At 38.5% G+C, this 21,574-nt stretch overlaps 1 protein-coding gene across 2 annotated transcripts in view; it reads right to left on the reverse strand.

Annotated features, from left to right (window-relative positions):
• The window catches only part of adam22 (ADAM metallopeptidase domain 22), an 89,657-nt gene that overhangs the window by 61,366 nt on the left and 6,717 nt on the right, over positions 1 to 21,574 (reverse strand). The window contains exons 1-3 of one of the 2 annotated variants that reach the window (XM_088327157.1): positions 19,942 to 20,002; positions 3,446 to 3,512; positions 1,175 to 1,257 (exon numbers count right to left, since the gene is read on the reverse strand). In XM_088327157.1, the coding sequence (XP_088183283.1) occupies positions 1,175 to 1,257; positions 3,446 to 3,460 (98 nt within the window). In that variant the 5' untranslated portion in view covers positions 3,461 to 3,512; positions 19,942 to 20,002. Of the gene's footprint in view, positions 1 to 1,174; positions 1,258 to 3,445; positions 3,513 to 19,941; positions 20,003 to 21,574 lie in introns of those variants that run through there. The other variant, XM_088327156.1, reaches the window with a different exon arrangement.

Genomic DNA, 21,574 nt, shown 5'->3' on the forward strand with positions numbered 1-21,574 from the left:
CTTCGGTGCATGTTTTAATTTTGTAACTCATGCATTATGAAAAATATCCAGGCAGATAAGTCATACGATATTTGTATTGGCATACTAAACAAGCGAACCAAGAGTGAACGATCTTCATCTGATATGAAAGCTGAAGATGAGAACATTATCTGTCTGTATGCGGTTAAGAGCTATTGTTGCAGTGCTGGCTTAAGTGTCAGGCGCGTGTGTGTGTGTGTAGGCATAAAACACACAAAAAAGGGAAAAAGCCGGATGTGTATTGTAAATACCTGACGAGGCTTTTGGGAAGTACTTTCTCTGCAATGTCTGACACTGCTGTGCAGCTTACACACAAATGTTGAGCCAAAACAGACCTCTTTAACATATCCCACCAAAGTAAGTGATTCAAGGTCATTGCACTTTCCAAATTATACAAAACTGCTCTTTGTGATGATATATGAATGTAATAAATTTGATTGAAATGCCTCAAGTTATAAATACCTTGCTAGGCTAAAAAGTAGCAATGTGAATGTTATTCAATCCAAAGCTCATTTGGGCTTGCTCAGCATTTGCACACTGCCTGCATTGATGATTTGAAGCTTAAATATATCATTGAATATAATAAGAAGTCTTAAACCAGATGCAAAGATGTAAATTGGGTACGGTAATTACTCAAGGTGCAAGAAAATAAAACTGAAATATAAATATATCAATGGCATTTTGTATAGCCCTTAATCACAAGGAGTCTAAAAGGGCTGCACAGACCACAGACTATTGCAAACCACAGACTATTATTACACCATCCCCGGATCTAAAACCTACATGTGGCTAAGGAAAAACTCAAAAACCTCAACATGAGGAAAATGAAGAAACCTTGAGAAGGGAGCGCACACGAGGCAATCCCCCCTCCAGGATGACCAGGCCGCAACGGATGCAGCACCAACAAACAGCACACTGATATTGTCAACATGAAACATGGGCCACTTGTTTAGTACACACTCATCGTTGATCACGATTTTCCTGTTCAAATCTACAGGATCAACATTTAGTGCATGAGAGTTGCCCCTTAATTAGGGTACTGTTCAGAACAGTCGCTCTATTGTTTTATCTAAAATGTTAAAACAAAGCAGAAACCAGCTAAACTGCAGCATTGATGTCATTTCTCAGTGAAGAAGTTTGTATTTTATGTACTTACTGTAGACCATGACAAGTAGAAAGGGCTGCGAATGATTGAGGAATGTTTCTGACTTTCCCCTGGTAGTAGCAATGCTCTCCTCCCTGGAAACAGACAGATATTGTTGTAATATTGAAATGTGTCATAATTGTATAATTTATGTATTTTTAACTTCATTTATATAGTTGTAAGTATATAACTTACTTTTGTCGTTGTTATACATCTTTTCCATTATTTTGGTTGTGCTTTATTTTGTAGACAGAATTGTTTTGAGTGTTATCAGTACTTGATTGAACAGCTTTGGGTAAAGACTGTACAAGTACTTTTGGTTTTGTTTAGAAATTCAATATTTTCAGTTTCTTTTTGATACCTTTTTTTCTCAGTAAAAGAACATTACTGTTTTTGGGCAATTGGCTTTGGTCATTGTCTATACGTCATTTGTGCCCGGATTATTCTGCAAACAAAACCTTTGAAGGAACTACTCAGCATCTACAGCCTTTATTTTAAAAACCAACCTTCTTGCCACCCGTTTTTACAAAAACATAAATGCACATTATTCAACAACGCCTTGTCTGCTGCCTAAACACAATCATGACATTTCCAATTGTTTTATAATGGTTCTTTTAGCTACGCTGCTTTTAGAATTTTCCCTTTTCTGCTTGCTTGCACTCGAGTACCTGATCTTGCTCCCTGCAAGTCAAGATGATCATTTTGCAAAAATGTAAGCGCACATGGTCTAAGTGCTTGGCGGAGCCATCTCTTCCTGGTTGCTTCCTTGCTGCCTAACAGCCATTAGGAAGGCAGGAAGTTGGACTCCCCCAGGAAAGTCAGCTTTTATCAGGATCAATTACGGCCATGATGCAGCACGTAGCGACGCATCGCACCGCAATCCAACATCCTGGTTTACGCTGTTTAAAGCTTGCCAGACATGCCTGGACATTAAAAACCTTGTGTCCAACACCACATTACCAACCAGGAGCCAGTGGATGTGCCATTGCACAGATGCTTTAGTACTTCTGTGATTCTAAAGACTAGATATACAAGGTGATATATATTGAATATTTAATCCAGAGGTTTCTTGGAAACACAAACATAACAAAATATAAAAAACGACCTTTTTGCTTCATTAAAGTATAGCTGCAGGGTCATAGCGGATTTCATAAAATAGAATTAGTTATGGCCATGTTCCATTTAGGTGAAGGAAGGGCTGATAATGTACTTGCTGGCTCTAGCAAAGGCTGTGACGCAAGCCACAGAATGGAGTAATCATTTCTAGGCTGACCTTGCACTAATTTGGAATCTAATGGAACGAACAATCGTTTGGTATGACATGTTTAGTCAAGTCATTAGTTGCAGTGCCAGTTCTTAATTGATAAACACAGCAAGCAAATTGTTGGAGATTATTTACTGCGATGAAATAAGTTCTAAATATTGTATTTGAAGTTATATATCGTCGCTGCATTGTGAAAAAAAACCTATATACAACATTTTTGTTTTTGTTTTGTCCCTCATTTTGTACCAAAGAGTTACTTAAATAGTACAGTAATTGTTTTCTACATTTCACAATATTACATGAAATTGTTGCTTTCAAGCAAAATAATAATAATAATAATGATAATAATAGTTTTCACAGGAATAATAGTGTTTAATGACAATTCTATTTTTTTTCTTTAATTCGGAGATAAGTCTTTTTTTATATGACCCTGACCATGTTGAACTAATAACAGACGATATATTTTACATATAATACTATCTGTTGAAAACATAGTTGGTCAAGATGATGGTCATTTTAAATTCCAAAGCTGAATTTTGATTGGTTCTTACATGAGTGCAGAGGAGTTTTGTTATAATTGTCATTCAACAGTGAAAATGACAAAATGGTCACCTCCTAAGATGATTACAGACGCTTAACCTCATAATATACTTCATAATTTGTTTTGTTTTGTTTTGTTTCTTTTGTTTTAAACTAAGAAGATGCTTTTCAAGAATAAGAAATACATTAGCACAATTGTACAAGAGCTAAATATCCAAAAGAAACGAAAAGATCGATGGGAGATTTTCAATTCAAAGTTATTCGCTCCTAATTCCACAAAAATCCAACATGAGGATAGACTGAGGCTAGTTTTATGTTGATTTTTCTACAACTGTCAAGAAAAACTATTAAGTGCTCAAAGAAGAAGAACAAGCTGGACTTCTGCATAAAATTACCAAAAAATATTTGGGGATTATGGTATAAATAGGAGATGTAAAATGAAATAAAAGTATATACGAAATGGTTTTGCAGAATCTTACAGTGGAGACGATCATCCTCCCTTTCTCTGACAAATGCTTCTCCGCGTACTCTGAGGACAGCAGATCACTGGAACGGAAAAAAAAAAACAGAGAAAATGTTATTGAGGTGAGGATCATATTCTGTCTGAGGCCTTTGAAGCATTGCTTAGACTAATTAGATAGATAGATAGATAGATAGATAGATAGATACTTTATTCATCCCCGAAGGGAAATTCACATTTCCAGCAGCATCCCTGAGCTGAGAACAGTACAATAATAAAGCCAAAAGAATGCAATATACAAATACCCAGTGTGACGTGCAAATGCCCACTGTAGCGTGTTATATAGAGTAACTAAATAGTGCTACACAGAATACATATTGCAGTAAGATTCGGTAATATCCAATGTAGGTGGTGTGGTTTAATGTTGGCCTTTACTCTGCCGGGTGGAGTTAAAGAGCCTCATGGCATGAGGAAGAAAAGATCTCTTCAGTCTGTCCGTAGTGCAAGACAGTGACAGCAGTCTGTCGCTGAAACTGCTCTTCTGTCTGGAGGTAATGCTGTGTAGTTAAGAAAGTTAAACACATTGCATAGGGACAAATATGTTTCCAAGTGTATGCGTGTTTAACATGGTTGTAGAGGACGAAGAGATATTGCAGCAGAAAGGCAAAATTGGCGGAGGAGGAACAGGGAAAAAACATTGGGAGCGTAATTACAAGGAAAACTACAAAGCTGTATTTGTGTGTGTGCTTTTTCCCAAAAATGAGTACCCCTGAGGAGATATACACACACATTCCCTTCTAGCTCCACTCCAGACAAAGATGTACAACCATATGAACTTTATGCTGAAGATGCAAAGTACAAAAAGCAAACATCAAAAAGAAAAGTGCAAAACAATCGCAACTGGAGTGAACGGAGCCCCTGGCAAAAATTGATTTGGGGGAAAAAAAAACGTCATCAGCAGTCAACTTAATTATTTGCCTTGTCCCAAGTGGCGTTGCACAAAACAAGTTGGGCTCTTGCTTACTGGTGTCAACGAATTGTAACTTTTTCTGCCTCACAACAATGTGCAGACTCACACGAGAGGAAACAAGACTCCTTCGAAAGACTAATGGCCGCTTCAGCGTGCTCGAGTAATAAAAGCACAGAGAGGAGGAGGGAGATAAAATGGAAAGATGAAGGAATGGCCATCACGGGGGGAATAAAGAGGCAGCAAATGTTAACGATAGGGAGGTGTCAATGCCGTCCTGGGGCTCTAATATACATCCCATCATGCACCACTCCAAAGTGCTTCCGGGAAAAACCCTGCACCATTGGAGCAGTGTAATAAAAGCCGGGACGCTCACTTGGGCGCATTCGCCACGCTAGGATGACAGGACAAAAAGTTTCACACTTCTGCAATGAAGACATGATTCTTGGGTCAAAGCTGCAATATTAGTCTTTATTTTCTGAGATGTGTGTTTTAGACTCACAGCATGAGATCTTTATCTGTGCTGAGCTAGCTATGAAAAGGGGCAGAAGGGAGCAGGCAATAGGCGAGTGAAGGGAGCATAGCGAGGCGGCATTGCAACTGCAATTCTGGTGTGCAGGGGGCCTGATAACAAGTCACAGATTTAATTCTTTGGGGATTTGAATAATTTATTAGACAAAGATGCGAAAGCTCAACCCCTTGTTCGCACTCATGGGCCTGACAACACCCCCCTTGCCCCAAATCACAAGCACCCGTCCTCTTGTTAACGCGAAGATTTTTCATGAAATACCTCTAAATAGGGATGCATGGCATTTAGGTAATCATTTGACATTGGGATACCTTGTCAGTTGAAACTGAACTATACATTCATCTGCTCTCTGCACCGCTTATCCTCAGTAGGGTCGCGGGGGTGCTGGACCATCCCAGCTATCTTTGGGCAGTGGGTTGGGGACACCCTGAACAACTCACTCGCTCAATCACACCAAGGGACAATTTAGACCGGCTAACCTGACATAGATGTTTTTGGAATGTGGGAGGAAACCCACGCAGGGGAGAACATGCAAATAATCACGGGGGGGCTGCGGTAGTTGGACTTGAACCCTGAACCTCTGCACCCTCAGGCTGCATGGTAACCACCCAGCCGTCGTGCCGCCTGAAACTAAACTATGCTGCATTTAATGTGGCACTAGAACTCGTACAGTTATTTTAGAATATATGTATATATAATTAATATTCTGGCTTGAAATCATATGCACTTGTAGTCTAGAAATGGTGGAGCTGTATTATTAGTACACATTAAGGTGTGGAAGTGTTGGTAATTTTGCCATTTTTAAAGTTTGTAAAAAATAAAGGTCTTAAAAATAAGATATCAAATGATGGTATTAAAAGTTGTCTTTTGGAAAAAGTACTAAAGCAAAAAAACACATACTGGTATTGCATCCAAAAGCCCGATAGCAAATTGTTAGATTTGTGACTAGCCTTAAGGGTCAGCGAAAAATCGGACGCTGGATTTACCCAATCTATTCTAGGATCCGCCAAATCAGGCTAAACAAATCATATAGATAGATAGATAGATACTTTATTCATCCCCTAAGGGAAATTCACATTTCCAGCAGCATCCCTGAGCTGAGAACAGTACAATAATAAAGCCAAAAGAATACAATATACAAATACCCAGTGTGACGTGCAAATGCCCACTGTAGCGTGTTATATAGAGTAACTAAATAGTGCTACACAGAATACATATTGCAGTAAGATTTGGTAATATCCAATGTAGGTGGTGTGGTTTAATGTGGGCCTTTACTCTGCCGGGTGGAGTTAAAGAGCCTCATGGCATGAGGAAGAAAAGATCTCTTCAGTCTGTCCGTAGTACAAGACAGTGACAGCAGTCTGTCGCTGAAACTGCTCTTCTGTCTGGAGATAATGCTGTGTAGTGGATGCGATGGATTGTCCATGATTGACCTCAGCTTTTTCAGTGCTCGTCTCTCAGCTACTGTTGTTAGGCTGTCCAGCTCTTTGCCCACAACAGAGCTCGCTTTCCTAGCCAGTTTATTGAGACGAGAGGCATCCTTCTTCTTGACGCTGCCTCCCCAACACGCTGCCGCATAAAAGAGGGCGCTTGCCACTACTGTCTCATAGAATATTTTCAGGAGCTATGAAAACAATACAGTGTAAGCAAAACTAAAGAGGCATTTTACATAACTTGGTATCCCCTGTTATGAAACTAATGTTTTAATAAATGAGTGGTTGATTATTGACTAACGTCCCAGAAGCTACATTAGTTGAAAACATATACTAAAAAAGAGCAACGACAAAAAATCTCAGGACTTATTTTTATACCCATTTTGTACTGCAAACATTTCTGCTTACGTGTAAAATGGTGCTCACCAAAAATGTGTAAATTTGCTCATTCATTAATCATACAATATTTGAAATCACAAAGTAAAAGAAATATAAATGTTAAGTTTGCTTAGCAGGTGAACACTTTATGCAGCAAGACATGCACACTGAATCCATTTTGAATTCAACTCTTGATGTTAGTACACTAAGTCCAAAGACTCTAATACTTTTTTTACATTGCATTCGATCCAGTCTCCATACCACCATGGACAAGACTTAAAACTGTCAAAAGATGCCTGTGGCAGGACTGCAGACCCTCTTAAAGCTGGAATTGGTTTACAAATCATCAGCAAAAGAGTGATGAGGAAGGGAACGCTTCAGGCATATTTATTCCGAAAGGATAGAAACATAAAATAAACATAAAACTAGCCTCAGTCTAAAGCTTGGTGTAAACATTAGGATGATTATAAGAAAAAAATGGAAAGAGGCTATTTATGAGTTTTAACTGGTAAAATGATATATGAGGTCAGCTGGGGTTCGCAGCAAACCGGCGATTCCTCACGACAGGACGCGTACACCCTTTGTCATCAACATTTGTGGTTTGAGGGGCTAATAACGATGAAAAGGACTCGATGTGCTTGTTGCAGTATCGGCTTCAGACATAAAATGAACTGAACACCACCCATTCCACGCATTTGCTTGGTGTGTGTCAGATTGTAGTGAGAAATAATAAAAGTCACCCTCTAATAAATGTCAAGGGAAAAAAAATATACTAAGCCTTTACTAATATTAAAGTCATCCTGATAAATCTCACAGATACAATTTAAAGCTCAGCTTTTTAAAATTTGATTTAAAAAAAAAAGGCAGAACGGAGACTGGGTGGATAGCGCGCAGCCCCACAGTGCAGAGGTTCAGGGTTTAATTCCAGCTACCAGCCTCCCTGTGCGCAGTTTGCATGTTTTCCCTGTGCCTCCGTGGGTTTTGTTTGGTTACTCTGGTTGGATTACTAAAACAGCAACACTAAAACCGTCACACAAATGAATCGAAGTGTGGAATTTTGGTGCACATGACAGTTGTCATTATTGTCATGATGATTGGTATAAAAAAGTAGTGAGTACCGGGCACTGTTATCGCTGCAGATAACAGCCCCAATTTAAGGTATCTGTACTAGCGATGGAAGCTACACAATAAAATTATCAGTGTTAATTTAATACTTGTATATACTCAGAGTGTTAAAAGTTTACTCTTTAACTGTTAAATTAAAAACTGTGTTAGCAATTGAGTAAACTTTACACACTACCTCAGTGAACATACAATATCTTTCTTATATACAAGTGTTAATTTAACACTGGTTGTTTTACTGTGTACCATTATCAGCTGCCTTCTACTGGTTCTGTTGTGGGAAATTTAAGGATAACCATTCAATAAATACAATAATAAGGAGTTTATGTTTGGATTTAAAGGTATTTCTTAATAGTATCAGTCATATTGTAAAAATGACTACAAGATTTGGTTATTAGTTTGAAAAAGAGGCATCAAATTTTTCTACATAAAAAGGCTCTTTTTACACATTGATTAGTGATGGACAGCTCTCTCCAACGGTGCATTGTACATCATTGCAAAATAAACTAACAAACACATTGACAAACGCTGTTTTGTTTGACTTTCCAGGCGTATCCAGTACACTTCCATTTTGTATTGAGGTTAATTTGACTCGTATACTGAGTTCACAACCTTCTTTTCAAGTCTACTTATCCTCAAGTCTGCTGGAGGATGTTTTCCCCGGCTCAGTTTCCGCGGCAACGTCTCGTGCTGGCGCGCTTGTCAATCAGTTTTTCCAACCAGACGCTCTACCGCTCGGGTAGCGAAACCATACATAAGCAGGCATGCAAGAGACATTTCTGTCACACATCCCGCGTGCTCGCTATTTCACCCTTTAAATGTCAGACAGCCCACTCGGGCTCCAAACAGGCAGAAATGTCACGCTCCCAAGACTTACTTCATTTCATAAAGAGAGATGTTGCGAGAAAAAAAAAGCATAGAAATGAGCTTTTGATCTTTTTTTTAAGCGGCCAAAAGTAAGAAATTAATAAGAATTGAGCATCATAATTGCAGCCGTATGCCTCAAAAAGCCCTCGTGTTATTGGGCATCCAACCTGAAATTACCATATGTATTTGTGTGTAGCGCGCATATTTTTTTTTAAACTGAAAAAGAACTCAGTTTGGGTTTACGGTAGTATATTATTATATATGTGCAAAGATTGATCAGTCAAAAAATATCGCTGACCACAATCTCAAAACATTGGATGCAACAGGAATTTAACCTGTGTCATGGCAGTGAAAGTGCCGAATCCTTACCAGTGGACTACTAGTTATACAGATGACACATAAAAAGACATTAGGTTTTATCTCATTATCACATGATTTTGATTTGAGGTACTAAAGACAAATGTTTGAGAATCGAGGAAACAAAGTTGTCCTGAAAGATATAGAGGCAAAAAAGTACGACGAGGTGGTGTATTAAGGTTAGTTCTGGAAAAATAAAAGTTGACGGGCTTGGCATTGCCAGATATTCTACCTGAGCAAGGTTGTTGGGGCCATGGTTTGTTAAAAAAGCGCCAGAGAGCAAGAAGAGAAGTGCCAGAGAGCAGTATGACCTAATGCAGCTCCAAAGACGCTTGTACACGAAAGCAGATATCTATTGATTTTGTTGGTATTTATTGGTGGTGTCTTGACACCAAATCAAGCTAAATACACTCTCAGAGGCCTATAGTACAACTTTTTAAATCTTCACAAAAATCGGTGCAGCCATTTCGGAACCTATAAGCCACATATGAACACACATACACACCAGACTAGATGACAGTGTTCGTTTTTTTAATAGAGATGTATGGTAAGTTAAAAAAAATATTCATAAATGACAAAGATTAACATTTTATGTTATTTGCTGGGAAAAACTGTTTATGTGTATTATTATTTAGTTACTGTTAGAATCAACTAATAAGCAAATAAATGAATGTCATGATTTGCCAATTGCGCTCACCTGCGCTCACTCGTTCAGCCCCAGCTGCCACTCGTTCCCTAATTAGTTCTATTTAAACACATCATTCTCATTCACTCCTTGTCAGTCCGTCTGCGAATCTCAGCGCATGCAAGGCAAGCACTTTTGACTCCGGCTCCCGTTTTGAACCTGACCTGTTGCCTGTATAGGCCCCTGATCCAAGCTCCGTTCTCCTGTCTCGGCTACCCGTATCTTGATTCTGTTTCCGGTATCGACCCCTGGCTTCCCACTCGTCCTGGCTACCCGACTCTTTCCGATCTCGGACTATGCTCCGTCTCCCGTCCTGGCTGACCGACTTGTTCCAATCTCCGACCACGCTTCGTTCGCGAGGGCTTACCGCTCCTCTCGCCCAGCGAGCGCCAGATTGCTATCTTGTTCCTCTCGGCCTGACTTCCCTGATCCCTTAATAAAGCATTGTGTGAAACGTTACGCATTTTGGTCCCCTGCTTGCACAGGTCGTGACAATGAACCCACTTCTTCAAGGTAATTCTCATACTACTATAACGTTATTTATTGCCAAAATGTATGAATTCTGGCAACACACTCATCCTAGTTTATCATGAAGTCTTCGATTGGCCTATTGCAGTTTAGCAATTATGACTATTACAATTTAATATGTCAAACCACCACAACAAACACAGTATAAACCTGGAAGCATCCAGTAATCAAACTTTTGCTTAATTCAACATGATGCAAAGGGAAACTTCTGGAATTTGGCATTAGGTCCACACTGCACATAGAATTCCTCTTACATACTGTGTCGCCAGGCATCAGGGCGAATAAAAAAAAACAACACAAAAAGCCAGGCTTGGCAGCACTAATGTGGATGAGACTGTGTGGAGCGATTGGCACAAAACTGTAGTGAACAGCCTTTCATTTCTTCCACAAAACCAGGAGTAATTATCTCTAAAACACACACATTCATACACTGCACTTCTCATCCATTTATGGACTCACAACTTAAGCTCATGTTAGGAGGAAAATGGGAGATGGGTAAAAAAAAAACAATAGACGCGTCGTATTAGGCATTTTAAGGGTGGTGTTAGGATGGAAAAGTGGAGGAAGGGAATAGAGGGGGAAGGGAAGGAGCTATTCTCTTTGGTGATTTCTACAGCTGCTCTCACCTAAACACCCCCATCCATACTCAATGCCGAGATCCCATTAAAAGCCCCCGGGCTATATTTCATTCAACCAGCAATATCTGCACTTGGACGCCATACAAGGAGGTTTAAAATCCTTTTTGTCATGGTACAAATTGTAGTTATGCTTTTTCTCGGTAATGGGAGGTTTACTGTATTTGTAATTACCGATATTTATTTTTATTTGAAATCCATGGTAATACATTGTAAAGAATGGTTCACTAGGTAATAATCAGTGCAGCAAAAGGAGTTGGGGGAATGTAGCACACAATATACGAAGAGAAACACATGGATCTAACTTTTACATTATGCAGTATGTGATGAGGACGTGCACAAGGCTTTCATAGGAGCCCAAGTCTTTTTTGTTTATACGTGTAGTGCAAACTAATATATAACTATTAGAAAAAGCTGGCCAAACAGAAGGGTGGCTAAAAAAGAGAACACATAGAATGTTAAAGAATGTTTATTAAACGCTAGACTGATTGGCTGTCGATCTTGTTTCACGAGAGAATGATGCATTTAAAGGGAATTAATCCAGTTGCAGCTTCATTGCAAAAACAAGTAGAAAAAGAATACCCCATTAGTAGAAAATGATGTTAATTTAATGTGTAATATTGTAAAAATAGAAAATATTATCAAAATGAAAACAAGATCCTTCTGTCTGCTTTACCAAATGATTTCCATTCATTTTAAGAATTAGTTGTGGTATTTTACTAGAAAAGCAAGTTAAAAATATGTTCAAATAAGAATATCAAATTCCTAACACAGGTACTTTCAAAGCTTTCAGAAAGCGGGCCAGATTTGATTAGCTGAATATATCTGAGGGTTGAATATTCATCCTGGCATTCTTTGATCAGTTTTTAATAAATTCAGCCTCCTTGAAAGCAGGGTTCCTACAGCTAAGGGCAAGTTAAATTTAAGACTTTTGAAGACCTTTTTAATAACTTTTGAAATCAAATTTAAGACCATGTCGACAAAAAACTCACAATTGAAACAAACAAAACAAAAAAACACAAATATTTCTTGCACATGATACATCGTGCCTCGTACACATTTGCCGCTACATCTTTTGAATAAAGTATTTATCTATCTATCTATCTATCTATCTATCCATCTATCTTTTAGTCATGGCGTAAAAAGTTTATCAGACACCCACTTCTCATAAAACGGAAACTTTCCCATGGTCCAAAGTTAACGTCTCTGTCCGAAGTTGCTTTGTGTATTATGGGTTAAACCTAAGGCATGCATCTGCTCTGAAAGGCCCGACTGAAACCACATCACCGTTTTGATAGATTAGTCATTCATTCATTCATTCATTATCTGCACCGCTTATCCTCAATAGGGTCGCGGAGTTTGATAGATTAATGAATTATTAAAAAGTACAATTGGTAAATGTTACTTAATCTTTTTAAACAAATTTAAATCTCATTAATTTGTTCACATTTTTAGGACTTTGAAAAATTGGATTTAAAATGCCAATTAAGGCTTTATTTTAATAATAATGAATCCAATGCCTTTTAAGACTTTTTAAGAATCCGATGCTATTCTGTTAGAACAGCACCCAGTTGCTTCACATTTTCACAGTGATCATTTCCCCCAAAAGCGCTGCAAGGTATATATTTTTACAGTTTTGAGCAATAATATTTATATCCTTAAGGTGACTTTTTTCCCCATTCTGTAACATTTGCATTTGGTAAGGAGAAAAAAAATAGTGTGATAATGAGATAAAATTTAAATAATTTTTAGTATGTCATCTATATTATTGGTAATCTAGTGGGTAAGATTTGGCGCTCTTACCGCCATTCAATTCCGTTACATTGACTGATAAATCATTGCACAAAAAATGTAATATAATACCGTTAAACGGTAATAAAACATGTATAAAGTGCACCTAAACTGAGTTTTTTTAGGTTAAAAAAATAAGTGTTTTACTCAAATAAATACATACGTGGATAAAAGCAAGCTGTTGTTCATTCTAAGTTAAGTTGCAAGAAGTGTTCTAAACTACACATTACCTTAATACGTCCGATAATAAATCCTTTTTTGAAGAAATGTTATAGAGCATTTGAATCCTTCCTAACAACTGACTAGGTGTACAAAAAGTATAGACTGAGTTCTAGTTTCATGCTGCTGCTGTTACGGTAAAGGTACTGTAATCTGTAAAAATCTGCAAATCTGAGGTAACGCTTGTAAAGATGTGTATTCACATGAAAACAACAACAATAAGGAAAAAGGTAGAGATGACTCCAACTATGATTGTTTTGACTTATATCAGTTTTTATACGTTTTATGGCGCACCTTCCAAGATTTTCCCAAGCTGCCCCTTCTCCACCCACGCAGCAACAGGACTTGAGAGTGCTTATAAGACATGCACTCATCCTATACTTCTTGTTTTTTTTCAGTCCTTCTATAGTCTGTCATTCTTGTTTACGTCTTCCTACTCAAACACATCTCGCCCTGCACCCTCAGTAAATAAAGATTATTTTCCATAAATTCCCAAGCAGGTGACAGAGGAGGAGAGACAAGGGTGGAGATACAAATATTGGGGAAGAGTGCCGGTGATTTTTCAGTGTCACAAAGCAGGAGGAGGGTCTGATCCATGATGTAGGAACGGCACATAACAAAGATGTAAATTACACAGGACGTGTCGGGGTATGACCACACGCTTGGAGGTATGAGAGCAGGATAGCGGGCCCCACATCAGCAACTTTCACGCTTCAAGGCAGCAGCAAGAGAAACGTTCTCACACGCACAGGTTCATATTTTAGATGAGCGTTTTAGTCGGCGAATCTAAATTATACAGGATTTTTCCTTCCAGAAATTAAATGCATTTTTAAATAAATGTATTGGCCAAACACAAAAAACACAAACTTTGTTTTGGCATCTGTTTTCTCTATTTTTACAATTTTTATGGCTGAACAAAGTGTGACTATTTTTCAGTTACATGTATATTTGCCTATATCCCCTTGTTTTCATGACAGGTAGTTAATTTTTTTGTTTTTGGTGCAGTACTTTTTCTTTAAAATATTATTTTTGGATGGGAGGGATTGGCTGAAATCAGCGTGCTAATAAACAACGTAGTAGAAAACAAATGACGAAAATCGTAAATGTTGACTGTTCAGTATATAGTAATTGCTCGCTGTTTACTATTCATTGCGAATTATGTTCTGCATTCTGTTTGGCTAAACAGCCATCCAAGCTCAGTCCTTTCGCTCGCCTGTTGTCAGTCCTTTAGCGAACCTCTGTTTACACAGGCAAGCATTTTTGACTCTGACTTCCGTCTGTCCCATTTTGTCACCCGTTTTCCACTCATTCGTTCCTAATTTCCCCGTTTGTCTCCTGCTACGACCCGTTTTTTGACCCGACCACGTTCTGATCTCCCGTCCCGGCTATCAACCTGTTTTTCCGTCTACCTACACTACGATCTCCCGCTCCGGAAGATCCACTTCCGCCTTCGGAACACAGTCCGATCCCGTGAGGGGCTTGCCTCCTTCGTCCAGCGAGCACCGGATCGCGGGGCGCTCCCTTTCCTCTATATCTCAATAAACTTGTGAGAAACGTTACGCATTTGGGTCTACCATTTGTTCTGGTCGTGACAACAACATGGACTTGATAAAAATCAGTTATAAAATAGGGATTTGAAAAGAGCCAGGAACATTTGGCTATGATGGATTGCAAAATGGAGAAAAATGCTGATAAAATAGAGAAAATGCCTAATGACCTGATGGAAACAAAAAATGAGCTGGATGATGCGCAGAAAGAAGTTACACAAATCAAGAAAGACTTAATGGGACTTAAAAACCATGCAGTGAAAGTGGAGAATTAACTTGGGAAAATCAAAGAGGTCATCGAGCCATATTGAAGGAGCATCAAAAAAAATCAACAACTACACAAAGAAATAGAAGAGAAGATTAAAATTTTACACCATGAGGCAATTGATTTTGAACAATGTGCTCGTCTCAATGATTTAATCATGACAGAACTAAACGTTCATCTACAGTGGCTTAACAGGTGATTTCTTAACTCAGAAACGTCAACTTGGGGCGGCAGTAGCTCAGGAGGTAGAGCGATCGTTTTAGGATTAAGGGATCCCAGTTCGAATCCCGGCTTGTCCGTGTTACATGTCGAAGTGTCCTTGGGTAAGACACTGAACCCCCAATACCCCCAATAAGCAGGTTAGCGCCTTACATGGCTGCACAGATCACGGCCGCTATTGGGAAATGTGAAGCACAATGTAAAGCGCTTTGGGAAGTCATTGACTTGACAAGCGCTATATAAAAATGCAGATCAGATCACTTAACAAAAAACAGAGAATAAATAAATAGACTAAAATAAAAAGATATCTGTTTGCTACTGGGTTCCAACCCATTGGAGAAGCGTTCTATTGTGATGCAAGGTCCTAAATTAAAGGGCCAAAAAGTCTACATCAAAAAAAATCTCAACAAAATGAACGTCAAAATCGGCCTGAAGGCACGTCAAATTATTTATTTAAAAAAAACTGAATGATAAGATTACAACACGGCTGTTCAAGAGAATTAAAGACTTGGACAGACTCCTAAACAAACAGCTGAACACACGTCATGTTGGAGTATGTCTTTCTTGCTTTTTCCCCCCGCTTTTTCTTTTTTTTGTTTACTTTTTTACAGGATAGACTTTTGGAGTATTCCCTTTTGTCAAGAAAATGCGTGTTTGTCACAGGTCTTCCACATTTTAGTGTTGTTGGAGATCCAGGAGAAGAATATGAAAGGAATAACTCAGAAGCTGTAAAATACTGTACAGTGTATATCGAAGTTAAATCATGTGGTTATGTTTTAATGGATTAGGAATTGATTGTTATAATGATATAAGATATGATCATTTGTTTCTATAATTGATAGAAGAAGCAAAGTTATTTTGGGGATCAATCTCTTACAAGCCTTTGGCTTCAACCTGTCATCCCTTAGTTTTTTGCAGGTTATTTGTTCATTCTGTGATGTTGTTTTGTTGCAACATGACTGAAAAGAAAATCTAAATGAGGAAAATACAAAATACAAATAAAGAAAGAAAAAAATGTTTCTACTTTGCGGATTTTGACTGTCGCAGGACCTTTTTGGTACCAAACGCTGGCAAAAAAACGAGGCATTATTGTACGTTACTTCCTGGAACTATTGTGCTATTGTGCTTCGGTGAAGGATGTGTAAAAAGAAAAAAGGGAAACAAACCGACTCAATTAAGTTCGGCAAAACGAGTGCTTGGAAATGTATCAAAGACAACGAGAAGTTTAATTTGGGTGCCTTTGTTGTAATGCTGTTCATTTTCCTCCTCTGATCCTCATTCAATATTTACTATTATTTGTCTCCCAATCTGTGCCATCTTTGATATTTTTATTCATTGGGACAAAACTTCATGTTCCAAGTCTGTGAATGATGCCCCCCCCAAAACTATGACACATTTAAAGTTTACATACTGTATTAATGACTAGAATGCTCTTCATCCTCATACTTATTTACTCCCAAAAACAAATGTGTGTTTTGTTATATATTTCAACTATCAGTTGGATGTTTTAATCATATTTTTTTTCTAACAAATACATATTTTTGTCGAATTTCCCCATCCAGGTCCATCACCCAGCACATGGCCATAGTGCAATTGCACACATGTTCGTGGAATCACGCCCTCCACACAGATGAATAATGGATTTAGCATTACCGGTAAGCCCCATTATCATAAAAGGCACGTCTGCTTGTAGGAAAGCTGACGAGACGCTAGTAGGAATGACAACATACTGAGCGATAGTATCAACACTGAACACAGGAGAGTGAAGCCTTCTTGTTCCAGTTTTGTAACACTCTGGAGAGGATGTCACAGTAAAAGGACAATTCAACCTGGTCCTGCATGAAATGTGATGCAGGCATGAAGAAACTTTTCCTATCAGAAGCGGTTTTAGTTTAATAGTCCTCTAAGGGCCCTAATGATTATATGAGAAAAAAGTATGCATCAATTGGAAAAAATTTAATGATCGTATCCCATAAGCATTTGTGGGTTTAACATTTTTTAAGAGACTCTGAGCTCCAAATTTCACCCTTGCGGATGTGCAATTTGATTGAGGGCCCAAATAGTTCTAACCCTTTCTCGGTTGATAATTTGTAGCATTTTTTGTGCTTCAAATTGTTATTGATACATAACAAAAATTGGCGGTGCAATGGGAAGTCGGCTTTCACTTGCTGAAATCGCAAATTCGCACTATTCACTTTACACCATCAGAATCAAATTGCAGTCAACATATCATCTAATGAAAACAAATGGGCAACCTAACCCGACTCTGAGAGAAACAACGTTGCAGTACTATTTGGATTCATAATACACTCTAAATCATGGAAATAATGGCAATTTGTTGTATAAAATACTCTATGACTTGGATTATGGTGTTTGAACGGTATTTACATTAATCGCACATTGTTTAGTCTTGGAACCCCCAGTGGAAACAAAATTAAAAATGGGAAAAATTGTGCAGGTTTTCTAGGGGTGTTAAATTTTGTATGTACAAAAACAGATATTTTTTGTGAATCCAACCCTCCTACCCACAAAAAGAAACAATTAATTGCATTTTACAATATTTTGCCAAATATTTCTTTTATTCTATAAAATAGCCTTAAAAACATGAATATTGGTCAGACTTAAATGATATTACCCGGTACAGTGTAAGTAGTTTGCATCAAAGAAAGGGATGCAATCTAATTTTATTGAATAATATAAAATTATATTGTGCTTTTCTTTACCTTAATTTTAGCAGGTAAATCAGATTATTCTTACAACTAGAACGCCACGGACAAAAGACTAACATGGTAAGAATGCACAAAACTATCAATCATCTGCACCGCTTATCCTCAGTGCGGGGGTGCTGAAGCCCTTCCCAGTCAGTTTTGGGCAGTGGGCAGGGGACACCCTCAACTGGTTCCCTGCCAGTCGCAAGGCACACAGAGACAGACAACTAACTCGCTCATTCACACCTCGGGACAGTTTGGACCGGTCAGTTAACCTGACATGCATGTTTTTGGAATCTGGGAGGAAACCGGAGTGCCCGGAGGAAACCCACGCAAGCACGGGGAGAACATGCAAACTCCACACAGCCTATGCACAAAACCAATGATTTTATTTCTAAAAATGTCTCTCACCTTTTTATTCAAAGGCAATGTTTGCATCATATTTTTAGTAGTTGTGGCTGTTTTAGTAACATTCAAATCAGATCACATACTTTTACCTGTGTGATCATGAGCAATGATCACACGGGTAAAATTTTGGTTTTGTTGATTCCTAAGGGTTTGTGTCAATATCAGTAGGACATTTTACTATGTGCGACCTGAACGCTAGATTGTATGCATCATCAGCAGCATTGTTTCCCCCTTTTAAGTCTTAAAATACACCAACATGTGCACACTCCTCTTTAATGCTATCCATTATTCACAAGGAGGGGCGGAGCAGGGTTCAGGGGTGTATAGAGATGAATGGAGGGAGGGAATGTGTGTTTGTCTGAAGCTGATTAACAGAAAAAAGGGGCAACCCCCTCAAACATGTGTGCCACTGTTCCGCTCCTTCTTGTCCAATGAACAGAATGTTGTAGCCGGTCACTGGGATGAAGGAGTGGGAGCAAGACAAAGACAATGATGTAAGGGGCGGCAAAGCCCCTGAATGAGAGGTTGTATACACAGAAAAAAAAATTGAATAAACACATAAAATAACATTATGGCCCATTAGGCTTTGAAACTGAGCATCGTTGGAAACAAAATTTGTTGTGAAGGAGGGAAGCAGGAAATTATTTCACGATAAGTTGCGTGAGCAGATAACATTCAGGCACAAAAAGTGGGAAACCGTTTCCTATAAGGGATGAGAAAGTGGGACTAAAAGTGGGCCACATATCTGTGCCACAGAGTGTAAGACAATTCACTTTTAGCACATATCACAATAAAGTCCTGCAATTTATACAAAGGATTACACTATATAAGTCTATAATCAGGAAGAATTCCCCATTGGATCCATCTATGGATAAATAACATTGAAATAACTCTGAAATTTTTCACAAGTTTATTTCTCTGTGAAAACACAAGCTCCCTTGGTGTGATGAATTTGGCTCACTGCTGTGTCGATTTGTATTCACAGTCACATGCGTTAAAGTGGCGCACTGAGTGGTTGTTTGGAGGCTAATTCCGCTTTAGGGTCAGCTTGAGATGGGATTTCACTCGTGTGTTTTCCTTTTAAGATGATTTTGCGAGGACAGTGGATTACGGTGCAGAAGGAGCGCACCATGCTGTCAAAATCGGCACTCGAGAGCAGTGTGTGAGTGTATTTGTGTCGGAGTTTACACTGATATTCGTGTCAACAAAAGCGACAATAAGTCGCACAACGATATGCTGGATTTATACAAAAAGGATGAAGCAGAACGTCCAAAATCCAGTACGATTGATTTTAATTGCCATCCAAAAACTAAAGGCAGATGTTAACATGTGATACGTAGCTTCAACAAAGCCCTCTTGAAATACTATTAATGGTTAAGTTTAAACTTTACAGACACTCTAAAAAAGGAGAGAAAACATTACACTTGCAAGGCGGAAAAGGGAGAAACACTCAGATAAAGAATTTCCATCCCCTTTCTAAGGCCCTCCCCATAGCCATTTATTTTTCTTAAAACAAGCAGAATGGCCTGGCATTCTCCTAGGGCGAGGTTGTTATTAAAAAAAACACCAGGGAGCTACTTGGGAGAGCCAAAGAGCCACATGGCTGGATGCACCTCCAGAGCGGTTTGTACACAATGGGGCAACCTGGGAAATCAAAGACAGGTTTTACACTTGGAAACACAAAACCCAGAGACAGTTTTCCAGATTCAACTAAAGGGGGGTTAATTGACTACTATAAAATGGTTAGGAGAAATGAGGGAGAGGTCCAAAAAAAACATGGGTTCTTCTACGAACAGAGGCAGTGTTCGTGCGGTAGGTGGCAGGGAAAGCAAACAATTAAAATCAAATTCGGCCGACCTTCCAGCACTTCCCGAAGGGTCAGGGTCCCCTCCAGTCCTGAATTCTCGTCACTCTCAACAAAATGGAATTCCTATCCTTACTTTCCCAAAATTAAGATTTGCTACCTCCAGAGTTTTAGAGGGACTGGTGCTCTCTCTTCCCCAGCTTGGTGCTCTTCTCTCTGGGCAGTTGTCCTCGAATACAGCTCCTTTGGTATTTATCTGATTGGCCTCAGGTGTTACCACACCCAGAAGCCAAATGATTGCATGCGTGTACTGGCAGAATCGGTGGTTCACAACTTTGCCCAGAAGAAAGGGCGTGTTAGTCTACCCAGTAAAACCTTACTTATAGGCTGGGACCTTGGGTTTCCCCAATGAAGGCACATATTTATCAAATTTGTTGGTATGTATTGAGGGGACCTTGACACAAAACTTAGCTGAAAACACTCCCAAAGGCCTAAAGTGCAAGTGTGTAAATTTTCACAAAAATTGGTTCAGCCGTTTTGGAGCCTATAAGCCACACAGGCGCACACACACGCACGCACATCTGGATTTATATACAAGTTTAGATTGACCTTCAAAGTGACAAAAACAGATCAGCCCTACAGGTCATGGATATCAAAGAACATCAACATAATTGGCCGATAGCGACAATGATTTAATAGTCAAAACAATGAACAACAGTGCGCCGTAAAAGTCAAAATAAGGAACTGGTGTTCTATGAAATCACCTTTGCAGGTGTTTAATATTAAAAAGGGAGTATACTTATAATATTTTTACATTTTTTCATATTTTATGTAAGCAAGTTCACTTCTGATTAGGGCTGGGGAATGCGGCCCAAAGATCCAATTTCAATTTTGTCAGTCTTTTTGGACGATTTGAATTTTAAATCAATAAACCCTATCCAACAAACATTTTAATAGATGAAAAATTATATCCTGTGCTAAATTATCAGACAAAAATTACACATTTTAAATCTGTTAAGCACAAACTTAAAATTCATAAAGGTGACTCATATAGTTTGTGCCCAATTTTAAATGCCAAAAGGTACCAGTTTGCAGTAGTATTTTAATAAACAGCAACAACAATCAGTATTTCTAAAAAAAATATTCAAATTAAATGTCAATTTTTGGTTTCATGATTATGCAAGTTTTGAAATTGTAAATTTTCAAAATGTCAATCAAATGAATTTGATGTATTTTACAGTCCTACTTTGGAAGTTATGAAAATATGTAAAATATAACAAATTGTTGGGATTACTTTGTCCATTATCCACATGTTGAAACCACTCGGAATCTCTCTTGCAAAACTAAGGTAGAAACTGAATCTTTGCTCTAAACGTGGAGTTTGTGTATGAGAGAAAGACCTAAAATAAAGAGAGAAGGAAGTCAAAGAGTAAAGCAGGAGAGAGAGGAAATTGAGTCGCTCACTTTCCATCAGTGTTAATCAATATCAGTGTCCGACAATGCTCTAGCCTTTACCGTAAATCATGAACTATCATAATGGATTCGCTGAATCCCACCCATAACAAACATGCTCTAAATGCACACAAGCGTGTATGCCTACTCTAAATGCGCCTGAAAAGGACTTTCCAGGAGCCAAATAAGCAGTGGTGTCACATTGTATTTGACTTTTTGGGCAAACGCTAAAAG

Source organism: Urocampus carinirostris, chromosome 2, assembly GCF_059441175.1.
Source record: "Urocampus carinirostris isolate Australia breed hairy pipefish chromosome 2, RoL_Ucar_1.0, whole genome shotgun sequence".
Lineage (NCBI taxonomy): Eukaryota > Metazoa > Chordata > Actinopteri > Syngnathiformes > Syngnathidae > Urocampus > Urocampus carinirostris.